The 14,335-nt window shown below is 39.7% G+C and overlaps 1 protein-coding gene across 1 annotated transcript in view; it reads right to left on the bottom strand.

The window, feature by feature from the left end:
* Window positions 1–14,335, bottom strand: part of SNX13 (sorting nexin 13) — a 135,092-nt gene that overhangs the window by 14,103 nt on the left and 106,654 nt on the right. The window contains exons 19-22 of the mRNA XM_067562103.1: window positions 12,308–12,415; window positions 10,751–10,861; window positions 8,697–8,858; window positions 2,636–2,704 (exon numbers count right to left, since the gene is read on the bottom strand). Coding sequence (XP_067418204.1) covers window positions 2,636–2,704; window positions 8,697–8,858; window positions 10,751–10,861; window positions 12,308–12,415 — 450 coding nt within the window. The remainder of the gene's footprint in view (window positions 1–2,635; window positions 2,705–8,696; window positions 8,859–10,750; window positions 10,862–12,307; window positions 12,416–14,335) is intronic.

The following is a 14,335-nucleotide window of genomic DNA, read 5'->3' as shown; positions in this document are numbered from 1 at the left end:
TTTTCAAATGCTTCACTGTGCTTCTGTAGTAAAAATTATGGTTTTTATTTTTAAAAGTTTGTATAGGCTGCTATTCTACAGTTTCGCTATATTTACAGAGATATTGCCAAAAAAATGTATAGCCCCAAATACTAGAAATCTAACGTAAAAGCCTATTGTGCAATTGCAGTAACTGTCGGTTTATATTGATTTTTAATATATATTCGTTATGTTTTCAACTTTTATCTTTGCATTTCATATTAATATCCATCACCGTAATATCTGACCACGCCAAAAGTAAAAATCTGATAACAAATGTTTCTTTATAGGATGAGCAGTAGGGTCTGTTATCAATGTGTTTTATGTAACAAATGCCAAAATAGTAGTTTACAAGATTGATGGATACTATTACATAAATAACTTTATTTTTGTCAAATACATTTACATGTAAGATCATAACTTATCTAGAACAGCCATTTCAATGTGTGAAGTCAATTCATACCAGATTGTGAATCAGCCAGAAGTGGGTATTAAAAATCAAAGAAAATCCACACAAAAATATTAACTGAGCTTCTTGCAGGCTTTTTTTTTTTTGCCAATTAGTATAGTTTTAACAAACTTGTACCCACTGGAACACAAGAAATCTAAGAAAACTTACTGAGCCATCTGTAAATCTCTGATTTAAAGGGTGAATTCACTTTGCTTCAGGTAGAAATTTTAAACTAAACATACTATTCAGTTGTATCGAAATATCTTATAGTGTGGCTTTGCTCTGAAAGGTGTCTAAAAATGGAACCTACTTCCTTTAACTGATATAACAACATTACTAAATTTTAGTCTTGTTAAAAGTCAATTGCAGAGTAAATACAGCTATGTGAAAGTTAGCTAGTCTACACCTTAGTGCATGTCTTCACTACAAACCTATGTCAGTTCAACTTACAGCCACCGGAGTAGGCTCTTGCCTTCCCACCCCCAGCTGGGGGTCCAGCGTCTAGGGACTTCTCACCTCCCTATATGGGGGAGCCCAGTGGGCGCAGCCAGCTCTAGCTGCTTAGCTTTCTTGTCAATTTCACGGCTCCAACATGGAGCCATGAAATTAATAGGACAGCCAACAGCCATTGTAAGTAACAGTGTTTTTACATAAAGACTGTGTCACCCTAGCTACACCAACATAAGCCTAACTCCCTTAAGGAGCACCTAACTCCTTAAGGATCCCTTGAAAATCCCAGCCTAAGTTTATATTTAGTCACTTAAAGGGCAAGATTTCCAAAAGTGGTCAAGACCCAGCATCAATTACTGAAGTTGGGCACTCAAAATATGGCCACATATTTAGGAGCCTTAATACAGATTTTGAAGCCTAATTTTAAGAGTCACTTTTTAAAAATCTTGCTCTTAGTTCACAATTCAGTTAGTGAGGTATAGGCCAACTAAATCTTCCTTATAATATTGATTCTCCGCAATGCTCACAGAAGAGAAACGCAGTAGAGTTGTATTATCTAAAGGTTTAACTATGAATATCCAATGAATTTTGTTAAGTTCAGGAAAAGTTCTAAATGTAACATACCAAATTCAAATATTCAAATTTCCAAGCACTATTCTTTAAAAATGAACTTTTTAGACTAGGTAGATACTAATACTTTTTCTGAAAAGTTGAACTACAAAAAAAAAAGGAGGACAATAGTTCAAACTTCTGCCCTATTTAGTGCTGACAACTGTGTATATGTACTTTTTGTATTAATTTGTTTTGTTTTGGCTGAGCTCAGTGTCTCAGAATACAAGAATATCAAAAGTAAGCCTCTGAAATAAACAATCTACCGACAAACAATTGCTTTAGACTAAATCATTGAAAAACAAAAGAATTGAAGCCTATGTTACTTGAGCAAAAAGGCATTTACCAGACCCCTGGTAGCAGTTATGCACAGGAAGAAAAACTGGAATGCTTTGATGTGACAAATAAAAATGTGAAGTGTAGAACAGGTGCAGATTTATGACCATGACAAATCTGCATATAATCACTAGTAATCTTATGGTTCTTTAGTCCTAGTTACGGATAAAAGATTTTTTTCAACTATTTTTCACACATATGATCAGTGTATCAATCAGAACACTGGGAAAATACCATAGCTTATGAGAACATCAAGAGTTTAACATTTTAAACTTCACTATCACGTTTCTAATATTTTTTCCCCTTTATGTACTTCAGGGTCTATATATTGAACATTTATTATTTAGGAATTTCTTTTTTTAAAGTTTTCTTTAAAACAATTCTCTTTGATCACCAATATTGAGTATGTTTGCTAGTTTTAAAGATGTTAGAATCAGATTTAGCTGAATACTATTAACATTGCAACCCTATTCTAACTTTGACAATAGTTATGGAAGTAACATTAGGTAGGTTATATTTACCACACTCCCATGCAAACCATTTAGTGTTAAAAGAGCTAAAAGTTTTAGAATGAAATATGTAAATTTCAGAAGTTAATTTTTTTTTTTAACTTTAAAGTGCTATTTTCAATTTTCACTCCTGTGTAGTTTCTGATTCTAATAAATAGCATAGCATAGACTGAGCAAGCATATAATACAATATGAAACAAAATACACATTGTTACTTTAAAATTAAGTAGCTAAACAAATCTGAAAAAGAAGTCAGACTCACGTCATCAAGCTGTGCTGCGACACGGCAGTGTTCAGGATCTGAATCAGTTTTCTGCATTAAGGGAGGCACCTATACTCAAAAAGAGACATGATTATGGGGGGAAAATTACAGGTCTCAAGGAAATCTCTAATTGTGATAGAACCAATTTCAAAATTTGATTTGAGATAATCTTCATAACTGACATACTATCAAGCATTTTGATCAGAAGTTAGTTACATACCAAGATATATCAATGTGCATATTGAACTATCTTCCAGTACAGCTTGAAGTGTGTATCCCAATATAGTTTCCCAAAACTTGGAATATCCTCATGAAAAAAAATCCAAATGCATATTTATATTCAAAATAATCATAAGAACTGGAAGATGATGATGGATTGTCTAAATTCTATATCCTCTCTCAGATAGCAGCTAATGCTTCAGAGAAAGGTGTAAAACTCATCAACTCATACCATAGAGCCAAGAGTGGATATGTCTTCCTGATCTCAGCATGTGCCCTGATCTCTGGCCTGAAGCATGAAGATTCATAATTCTAGATCTCTCTTAGTATATAACTGCAGGTGTTATCCTTATTCATGCAATTGGAAAGCTTTTCCAAAAGGGAGGTTCAGGGTGAGTCAAGGCCCAATCTTTGTTTTTTACAAGTAATAGTTCTCTCAAGGAAGATCTTGGAGTCATTGTGGATAGTTCTCTGAAAATTTCTACTCAATGTGCATAGGCAGTCAAAAAAGCTTACAGAATGCTAGGTAGGAATCATAAGGAAAGGGACAGATAAAACAGAAAATATCATAATGCCATTACATAAATCCATGGTACCCCCTACCTAGAATACTGCATAAAGTTCTGACTGCCCCATCTCATAAAAGATACATTTAAATTTAAAAAGTTACGGAGAAGGGCAACAAAAATTATTAGGAGCATGGAACAGCTTCCATATGAGAGATTAAAAAACGGTGAATGTTCCTATTAGAAAAAAGAAGATTAAGGGGGTGATATGATAGGGGTCAGTAGAACCATGAATGGTGTGGAAAATGTGAATAAGGAAATGTTATTTAACTGTTCACATAACACAAGAACACCCAATGAAATTAATAGACAGCAGGTTTAAAACAAACAAAAGGAAGAACTTCTTTACACCATGCACAGTCAACCTGTGGAACTTGTTGCCATGGGATGTTGTGAAGTCCAAAAGTATAACTGAGTTCAACAAAGAATTAGATAAATTCATGGAGGATAGGTCCATCAATGGCTATTAGCCAAGATAGTAAGGGATGCACTCCCATGCTCTGCATGTCCCTGAACCTTCTCTGCCAGAAGCTGGGACTCGATGACAGGGGGTGGATGACCTCTGAAGCATCTGGCACTGGCCACTGTTGGAAGACCAGATATTGGGCTAGACAGACCATTGGTCTGATGCAGTATGACCATTTTTATTTTCTTGTAATCTTGAGAAATTAGATCTGGGTCCAATAGAACTCTGTCACTGAAAGGGACAGGAGAGGAGGAGAGGAGATCCAGTGCTACCTTGGCCACGTTGGGGAAGTAATGACTCAGACATGGTCCAGGCTGATTTTTAATAGCACCCTGCGAAAGAATGGAATTGTTGGGAAAGAGTAAAGGAGGTCACTCATCCAGGGTATGGAGAAAGCATCTATTAGAGAACCAAGACTGTGACTTTGTAGGGACCAAAACTGCTGGCACTTCCTGTTGTATCTCAATGCAAACAGATCGACTGGGGAATCCCCCAAAGCTGGAAAATGGACTTGGCTACATCTGGATGAAGGGACCACTCCTGGTGACTCATGAATAACCTGATTAGGTGATCTGCCAGTTAGATCTGCACCCCTGGAAGGTAAAAGGCTGTAAGATTGATTGTGTTGGCAACAAAATCCCATAGACAACTGCCTCTTAGCGGAACAGGGGTGAGTGAGCCCCTCGTCTGTTGCGATAGAACACTGACTCTGTTCGGTCTGTGGCAGCGACAGGGGTAGGCTAGCCGGCTAGCCCTCAACTCGACATTTATGTGAAGAGTCGGGTGTTTTGTGGACCTAACCCCTGTGACTGAAGGAAATCCAGATGAGCCTCCCAGCTGAGGGCAGACATATTCATTACTAGCACTAGTGATGGTTGAGGAGGAACAAATGGAACACCTATGCAAATTTGGCAGGGTTTGTCCACCAGTCTAGAGTCTAAAATGTGAGCAGGCACTCTGAACACAGTGTTCAGATGGTGATGGCTGAGAAAAAATACTGAGGCTAGCCAACCTGGTAGAATCTGGAGACACAATCTGGCATACCAGACTATATATGTGAAAGAGACCGTATGTTCCAGATGTCTCATACAATTCTGTGCCGTTGTGACTGGGTAAAAGCCTTGAGATCTAAAATGATGGATTGAATGTCTCACATCTTGATCCAGGAAGGAAAGTTCTGGCTTGGGTAGAATCCAGTACTGCTTCTATAAATTCTATTCTCTGAGCTGATGAGATCAACTTTTCTGAGTTAATCAACAGACCCAAAGACTTGAAAGTTTACTGGATGCGAGATACACTGGAGAGTCCCTGAACTGTGGAATGGTCTCTCACAAACCAGTCATCCAATTAGGGACAGACATGTACTCCTAACCGTCTCAGGAAGGCAGCTACCATTTTGTAAAAACCTTGGAAGCTGCATACAGGTCAAAGGGCAACACTGCAAACTGGTAATGAGATTGATTTACCCGGAATCTCAGATACTTCCTGTGGCCTTCATAAATCACTACATGGAAATAGTGATCATTTAAGTTGAGGGTGGCATACCAGGATACAGGGAGAGGATAATGGAAGCCAGCATGACCAAGCAACACTTTATTGTTTTTAGATATCTGTCTGCTTTGATGTGGGAGGGAGAAAGGAGAAAGCTTTCTAGAGAGCCTTGATGGGTTCTAAAATTGCCTCATTTATTAGCAGTGCCACCTGAGATGGAGCAGCAGAGAAATATTAATGGGGCTGTGAGAAAATTCCCTCACCTCTTCTACTTGAATGTCCAAGACTGAGGGCCCCCCTTTTTAAACATTCTTGTTGAGCTCTGTAGTCATCAGGAGGAGGCAAAGGCACCCCCAAAGAAACTGCTTCATCTGGACAGGAGGAGGATGAAGCTAGGAAAGGGGGAGGCAGCTGAGCTTTCTTTGTTAGTTGTCCCACTGGATGCTCATGAACACCTTCTTCCTGCTTGGTACCAGGCTTGGGATCAGGAGGTGCTCAACACACAGACTCCCCACTTCTAGCCAAGGGAAACTGAATGCTACTGATACACTGAGGATCTGGAAAAAGGGGAAATCCCTCATGGATTCCAGAAGGGCCACAGAAAAGGCGCTGGAACACAGTATTTTGCAGGCCATATATGCATGGGTCTCATCTCAGGGGAATAAGGTGTAGGAGGGGAGTGGCAAGACACACTGTGCCTGGGAAACACAGGAGCCAACCTCAAGTCAGAAGAACTGCCTTCTCCTGACTATAGAGGAACCATTCCAGCCAGTGCCAGGGACTGGTGCTGAGAGTCCTGGGAAGAGAAGCCATCATCGCTGAGTTCTCTTTTGACAATACTGGAGGACAGAGCTCCAGGACCCAGGAGATTAACTGAGTACTGTGCCCTGCACTGGTGCCAAGTGGTCTACAAGTACTGGATGAATGATCTCCTATACCACTGGGGACAATGGTACCAATAAGCTTAGCAAGTCCCTTGCAGCTTGAAACATCTCTGGCATGGATAGCACCGGAATAGTCTGTGACCAGTGTGCAAGAGATTTAGACAGTGCCACAACCATGAAGGCACCAATTCAGGCCTCAGATTCGACAGTCCCTGCCCAAGCGCAGGAGTCAACAGGTCGACTTAGCCAATGAATAAGTGGAGGAGTGCTTCGATTCCGATTGCATTTTACTAACTCTGTCCCCTTTCCTGGCAGACTTCATAGCTGAAAACCTGCCTCTCCCAGCAGAGTCCTTGAAAGACTTCTGTTTCTTCCAGGGCACAGCAATTCAGTCTGTATTGGAGGCACACTTCCCTCAGATTCTGAATTGCTCGGTACCCTCTCTGACCAAGAAGGTTCTGAAAGTGATCTCAGAACAGCCTCCATCAAAAGAAACTTCAGCATGGCCACTCGATCTTTCTTGGGCCTAGATTTGAAGTCCTTTCAAATCCAACACCGATCCCTAATAGGAGACTCACCCAAGCACTTCAAACAACTAGAGCTCACAGGCTTGGACTTCAAGCATGCCAGGCAAGATACTTCCAAAGGCATTCCTTGGTACTCATAATGGAACTCCAAACTTGGGAAATTGAGGAAGAACTAAGGGTATGTCTTCTCTGTCGGCGCCGCGGCTAATCGATTCAGCAGGATCAATTGAGCGGGTAGTAAAGGGTGTCTCCCGTCGATGCAGCACCGTGAAGACGCTGTGCTATGTAAACTTAAGCACATTGATAGGAGATCCAGTCAACCGCCGGCAGCAGTGTAGACCAGGCCTCACAGACGCTAAAACTCACTCAATAAAGACTAACTAACCCTAATAACAATACAAATATGTAACTATATACATGAAAAAAACATGCTGAGAGCACTTGCTAAAGCAAGATCAACAGATTCCAACATCTGTCACAGGTGGTAAGAATGAAAAGTGGAGGGCATGTCATCAGTGCCCTTTATAATGACACACAGGCAGCACGCAGCAGCAGAAAGGCATTCAACCAGCACCAACAGGTACCACACCACTAAGGGAAAAAATTCCAACAACTGTTTGGGGTGCAAACACACCAAGAATAAAATGCACACATGCAGTTATTTGAAGAAGAGAGTGGAGCTCCCACTGCTTCCTTATAACCTTTGATATCTGATATACAGGAGGTGGGTGAGATCATGAAATTAGTCCAAATTATACAAAGGTATAAACTAGCCAGGGAGAAAAAAAGAATCCTGACAGAACCAATGCCAGGAAGCAGGCAATGAAATCACTGTTGAGTTCTCCCACTTCTAGTGCAGGGTCAGATGAAAAGAATACTTTCCTCTACTCCCACCCTTTCAGTTATCAGGGCAGCCACTCTCAGGAAGAAAAATAATGTACATGCCTGATGAGAAAATCATCAAGAGAGGGTGGTGAACAGAAGAACAACAGCTTCTTCTCCCCTCCCTCACAGCAACACCAAAGACTTGGTGGGAAAGAGAGCAGAGCAGCAGCTTAGGTGGCATTTGTAGGCAGCTATCATAAAGCCCTGCAACAGAAGCAGGAATGCCAGCATTGGACTTAGCTCCTTATCAATAATCCCTTGTCTGCTTTCAGTATCTGTGGAGCCTAGGGTTTCTTCACCTCTTGCCTGATCCTCAGCTGCAAGATGTAGGAAAGAAAAAGGCACAGCATCACCCCCTATGGTCCTGTAGATCATCTGAGGATACTCCTTCTATGTGAAGCAATAGCACCTTCTTGCTCCCTCTCCTAAAACAGCAAATGCTGCTTCCTTGCTAAGTGACTTCATTAGCTATTTTAGCAGGTAGCAGAGTGAGGGAAGGTCTTCCTAGAAACAGGAAGCAAGGAAGAGTGAACCTGGGCCATCTAAAAATTGGTTTGGGTCTTTAAAAGCACTTTTATTTATCTTAACTCTATTTTGAAGAGTGACAGTAAAAATGGGATTCTGGTTGTGCTTTGGGTTTACTCTTTTTTCAAATTTTGCTTAGTTGTTGGCTTAAATAAATCATGGGGCAATATGTAAATTTTTGCACAATATTTCCATCCATTTGAAATGTGTTGCCTTTTAATTTTACCTAGTGCCCTCTTTTTCTTGGATTTTAAAAGTAACTAGGTGTCTGATGTAGAGACTATCATCCATTACCTTGTATTTTGCTTTTATTTGCAACTCCTATTACTCTTCAACTTTCCAAAGTAAATAGAACCCCTGCATAATAGTTGTTTCCCCGTTTATAGCCTTTTCTATTCAAAAGGGTGCTTAACATTTGCTTTTAGATAAGGGGACCCAAACCTAAATGTCATTTCCTGTTAGACTCTACTATATATTACCTCAACAATACATTCTTACCTTGAAAAATGATTGCTTTATGTCTTGTCCCAATCTTTCTGACATTTTGCCCATGTTGTCTGACATTTTAGTCATCCCCTCTGCCAGGCTGTCAGGCAGGGACTTGACTGCATTTGAAACATTTCTCATAGAGTTACGCAGTGGGTTTACAAATGTGTCCATCTGAAAGGGAAAACATTTACCACAATTGCATAACCTATGGAGGACACTAGTACAATCATCCAGTACGAAAAAAGTCTCACTATTCTAGAGAATAAACTAATTTATAATATACCTCTTATTAAGAATGTAAAAAAATCTATTGATACAAGCACTATATTAAGTATTTTTACTTCCGTATTTTCACTCACACATACTGGAAACAATATCTAATGTGGATGAAAATTAATTGGCTATCAACACTTAAAATTTGGGAACAATGTGTTAAATACAGAATAAGGGACTTCGCCTGCTAGAATCAGACATGAGGCATGTTTTACTGAAAAGTCTTCAAGGTTCTATCCCAAGACTAATTTTATTAGTTTAAATGAATTCTGCATTTATTTTTTTTTACAATAAAGTACATTTTGAAACTTCTGGGAAATCTACACACAGTTGTTTGATATCTTTGTGTCATATTATCTTAATATATGGAAAAGTTTCCGTGTGCATATCTGAACTATACTTTATGGTGACACACAGAAATGTTGATTAAAGTGCTTAAGTTTGTTTCCCACTGAGTTCAGAGAAACATTTTAGCTTCATTCTCATCTATATATTACAGTTTCCATTTTCTCACATTCCCAGTCTAACTGCCTACACCTATCTAACCCTTATTTACTGTTCCTTCAATCTCAGTTTCATGTCTTCACTCATAGCACTCCCTTAGCTTGTGAAGGGTTTTCCATTTTATCCCCACTAATTGTCCTCTCTCTCCTGCAATCACACTTCTTCCAAAAGAGCTTCCTCCCTTGATCTCATCTCATATCCTACCTGAATCACTGTCCCATGTGTTGTCTATACAGCATCATGCTGAGCATGTTAGATGTAGCATATCACCATTAGGCACACATATTGAAATTATTTTTAGCATAATATTTCACAGAGACGAATTATGATTGTTCTGATTTTTCAGTGTACACTTTTTTAAAGTACAGCGCAAGTAACAAACACACAATCTAATATAATAGCTTACAAAAGGAAAAGATAAAATTATGAAGGATCCAATACATTTGGAAAGGAGAATACCAAATCTGCATTCTTTTCTGGCCATTTCATAAAGCCGGATAAATTCAGAATGATGTTTTGCAACTCTAAGGTCAGAAATTTTTAATGAACACAGTTTAAATAATTAAAAATAAATTTGTGAATAGTTTAAGGTGTTGGCTATGCAGGTCACTGGAAATTTGGGAATGACAATGAGGACCTAATTTGCAAAAGCAGCTGCCCATGCAAAATGAGCAACTGTAATCACAAGTACCTATTTGCAGAGACACCCATTTCACAAACACAACTGAGTTTTGGCAGGCTTAATAGTGAATGTACAACTTTGGTGTTTAGCTCTATGTGTTCTCTGCTGGCTGAATGTAAAACAGCAATAACAGCAGCCTCAGAAGGGACAAGCATTACATCTTTTGGGCTGGAAAGTAGAAGTCATGATAGCAGCAGCATGTGTTGAGTTGGAGGTGGGTAGGAGATTGGGAATGGAAAAGGGAGGACAGGAATCTCTGATGAGACGTTAACTTGTCAACAATAGAATTAAAAAGCCTTTTGTAGCATATTCAATGCCCACTCATTTCTTTGGAAATTTGGTTTCCTTGACTTACAAATAAAGAGATTTTCAAAAATGGCTAAATTCTTAATTCTATACTGCTCTTAATTCCTGATGTATTATTGTTGCCTTCCGACAATATACAACACTAATACAATGCAAATTCAAAAATTGCTTGAATATGAAATAAAACACTGTGGTTTATTACTGTCTGCAGTCAGTTACTGATATGTTCAACTCATTTACTAAACCATGGCACCAAATGCATCACTAAAGTCTGCTAAATATTAAATGCCATTTTTACCTTCCGAGCAAAATCTCCTTTTCCTTTACTGTAGGCTTTATTCTCCAGGAAGTCATACACACAATGGGCTAAAGCTGGGGAAGCTTTCATCATTTCAGGATTTAATAACAACTAAGAAATAAAAGTTTACAATTAATCTTTCAACTTCTTCCAAAATACTATACCATATTTAGAAAAAAATCATATTTCATTTCATATGATAAAGGTTTTTAATAACGTATGCATTGCCCAAATTTATATATTTGTACAAAGAAGTGGCAGTTTTGAATGTATTTTCTTCATTCTCTCTCTCTAAACATTACTTCAAGGTTAGTATTATTCCAGAGAGAGAAATAAGTACTTCATAATTAATTTCAAACGTTTTTAAGAAGGATCTATCAGTCCTACACTATATGTAAAAGGTATCTTTTTTGGCCACCTTGAAACTAGTTTCTAAAGCCATTAGTCACTTGGTAATCAACACTAAGAAAAAATATTGAATTCAGTTAAGGTACCACACATACTACAAATGCAGGCTGTTAGACAACCTAAACAGCTTTTAGATTTCATAGCATTTTGTTTACTCTCACTCCCTCTTAGAATTTTACTTCGAAACAAAGTAACTTCCCAGACAACTCTCCCCTGCTGATTGGAAGAGTGTACTTCAGTGTTAAGCCCTTTAGAAATCAATCTTATCAGTGAGTCACTTAAAAATTAGCCAGCTGAATTCAGCAACAGAATAACGGAAGAAAAGAGTGGTTACTCTAATGCTTTTTTTTAAAATGACCAAAAGACAGGACTATTATTTCAGTCAAGTTGAGTACAATTACCAAGACTACATCTTCGCTGCAGCTGGAGGTGTGATTTGCAGCTTGTGTAGCCATACCTACGCTATAATAAAGCTAGCGAGGTCACTAAAAATAGCATTGAGGACAGAGTGGCGTGGACTTCCATGAAGGCTGCACAAGCTAGTATACAACCAGAGAAGCCAGGCAAGCCTGTGCAGCCTGTGTTATGTCCTCACTGCTATTTTTAGCAAGATAGCTAAATTAAAGGTAGAATGGTTACATCTACACAAGCTAAAAATCACACCCCCAGCTGCAGTGAAGATGTAGCTAAAGTCAGAAAGTTGAGCTGGGAGTGGGGAAAATAAAGAAGGATGCTGAGCTAACAGTGAGAGGGGAAACGATTAACTAGAATAAAGTTTTAGTGTTCTACTTATGGTATAACAGGAGGGATACTCTTCCTTAAGCAGTAAACCACTTTCCATCACTGGGATAAACTACTTCCAGCCCCTTTGCTAATAACCCAATTTCCAGTTGGATTAACATTTTATAAAACTGTATGTATCTCTCACTTACACTTCAATTTAAATTCTGGACACTGAAATTATCCAAGTTAAATTTAGCATTTACCTTCAGCTGCGACATTTACAACATACTTGTTTTGTTTCAAATCATTATTAAGACAATAGCAAGGTGATTGAAATTTACTGAATATCTGATGGAAAACCATTAGTTCAGGCAGACAGCCATATATATGAAGGAAAATTTGAAACTAAACTAGTTAAGAACTTACTTGCAAATATGCATTTAAATCTTTTTTCCTCTTTTCTAAAAATTCTCTGTCCATGTTGTTAAATGTCTTTTTGCCAGGAAGCTTCAATATACTTGCTAGGTTTTCAAACTAGGGGGGAAAAAAAATGTTAGCATATTTTTTTAATTGTGATGCCTTTTCATGGAACCATAGGCTGGAAGGGTCCATTATGATATCTATTCTGACCTCCTGCATAACACCAGCCAAAGAACCTCACTCAATTTCTGCATCAAGCCCATAACTCCTGAAATTTCCAGAAGGCACCCCTGCAGACCACAGAAAAATTGCAATTAAGGTGTACAGCACATTCTCTGAAAGATGCCATGGGCAGACTTGAATGCTCATGAAATGGGTCTGCTTGTGTTCAACAGCCACAGCAGGTCAGCTTGAAACACCCACTTATTTTTAAATTAGAGCTGTACAAAATATAAACATAGAATAGATCATGAAATCTGCTCAAACTAAGCTTGGGTTTAAGATTTAATATTCTGTGAATTGGGAAGGAGGAGCTAAAAGATTGCTTGCACATTGGGAGAGTCCACAAACCCCTTCAAAACATTCTCCTGCCTCTCTTCAAGTCAGCCAGCTTGCTGCCATTCTCCACAAGTCCTCGGATGCCCTGCTTACCATTGTGTCTTCTGGGGAAGTGGTCTCCCTTCCTGCTACTGCTGATTCCATTCTGTAACTGTGGATCTATGCCAAGGTCTTTTGGGATATCACATGGCTGACTGCATACTGTATCTTTGGGGGAACAACACCAGCTAGAGAAGTGAAACACCCAGACCTGAAAGTGGCCACTGTCACAATAAACCCAGAGCAAGATAAGCACACCATAATACACAGCACACTAGCAAAGGAATCCACAGTTTCTTTAGCATTTATATGCTAGGAAATCAAGTCTCAATTCTTAGCATGTGGATTCTGGGAATCAGAGTTACCCTTAGTTATCGCACTAAACCTCACAAGCCATTATCCGCCCTTGGGCTTAGGACAGCAGCACCTATTGATGAGGCTGAAGTGCTTTTCTATCCCATTGCTTTACATGGAGAAGGTTTTTTTCAGGCTGTTTCTGCCTCTCTCCAATGAGACCTTGAGCTTTAGGAAGAGAGTGTCTTTCCATGACAATACCTTAGAATATTCAAGGTTGTGAAAAGAGACCCTGAAGACTCAGGAACAGAGATCTTCATGCTCAGCAAACCCAGATTTTCCACCAGAAACCTGGGACTTCTGAAGGGATAAGTGGGATTTAGTTAAGAACCACCTCTGGGACAGAGGGAAGAACTGTTCTCATGATATGTGAGTTAGAGTCCAATCAAACAGGGAAGGGTTGGTTCTGTCAAAGTCAGGCCAGAGGGTCTCAAAAGGGCATAACAGGGCCAGAGCGTGAGCCCTAGAATGCCAAAAACCCTTTTTCCTGCAAGCAGGGGAGAGATTATTGCAGGGCAACTAGACACACCTGGACCCAATGAAGGGCTAGTCCAGGTGTACTTAAACCCTGCCTTCCCTAAAGGGAGGGGGGGAAGCACAGGAGAAGGAAGCTGCCAGAAGGCTTGTGGCAGCTGGAGGAGAAACTTCCCCCAGGCTAGGAGATGGTGCTTCTCTGCAGCCCGAGGGGCAGAGACAGAGAACAACCCTTGGCCGCAGCCAGCAGGAGGGAGCCACAGTAAGGTACCTCCCCTGGCCCCGGGGGCACGCTGAGGGAAAAGGACAAAAGACTTGTTCAGCCTCGGGAGACGGGGTGACCGGTGACTCCCTTGCCCACTACAAGGGGTAGAAGCGTGAGATCCACTAGGGTGAAGCTGGCTGTTTGCCACAGTTCATTTCCAGCTCCTGCAAAGTGAACTCCCGAGTTTAGTCTGTGAAGATCACTGATCCTCGTAAAGCTCCCACAGCTCTAAATGAATTACAATCTGTAGGATGCACTGTGTAAAACCAAAAGGGAAAATGGTTCCAAGTCTAGTTCACTCTACAAAAAATGTCACAGAGGAAGGCTACTAGACAGACAGACAG

This window comes from Emydura macquarii, unplaced genomic scaffold (assembly GCF_026122565.2).
Source record: "Emydura macquarii macquarii isolate MOO-44397 ecotype Brisbane River unplaced genomic scaffold, CSIRO-AGI_Emac_v2 contig_2422, whole genome shotgun sequence".
Classification (NCBI taxonomy): domain Eukaryota; kingdom Metazoa; phylum Chordata; order Testudines; family Chelidae; genus Emydura; species Emydura macquarii.
This window is presented reverse-complemented; position numbering and strand designations above follow the sequence as displayed.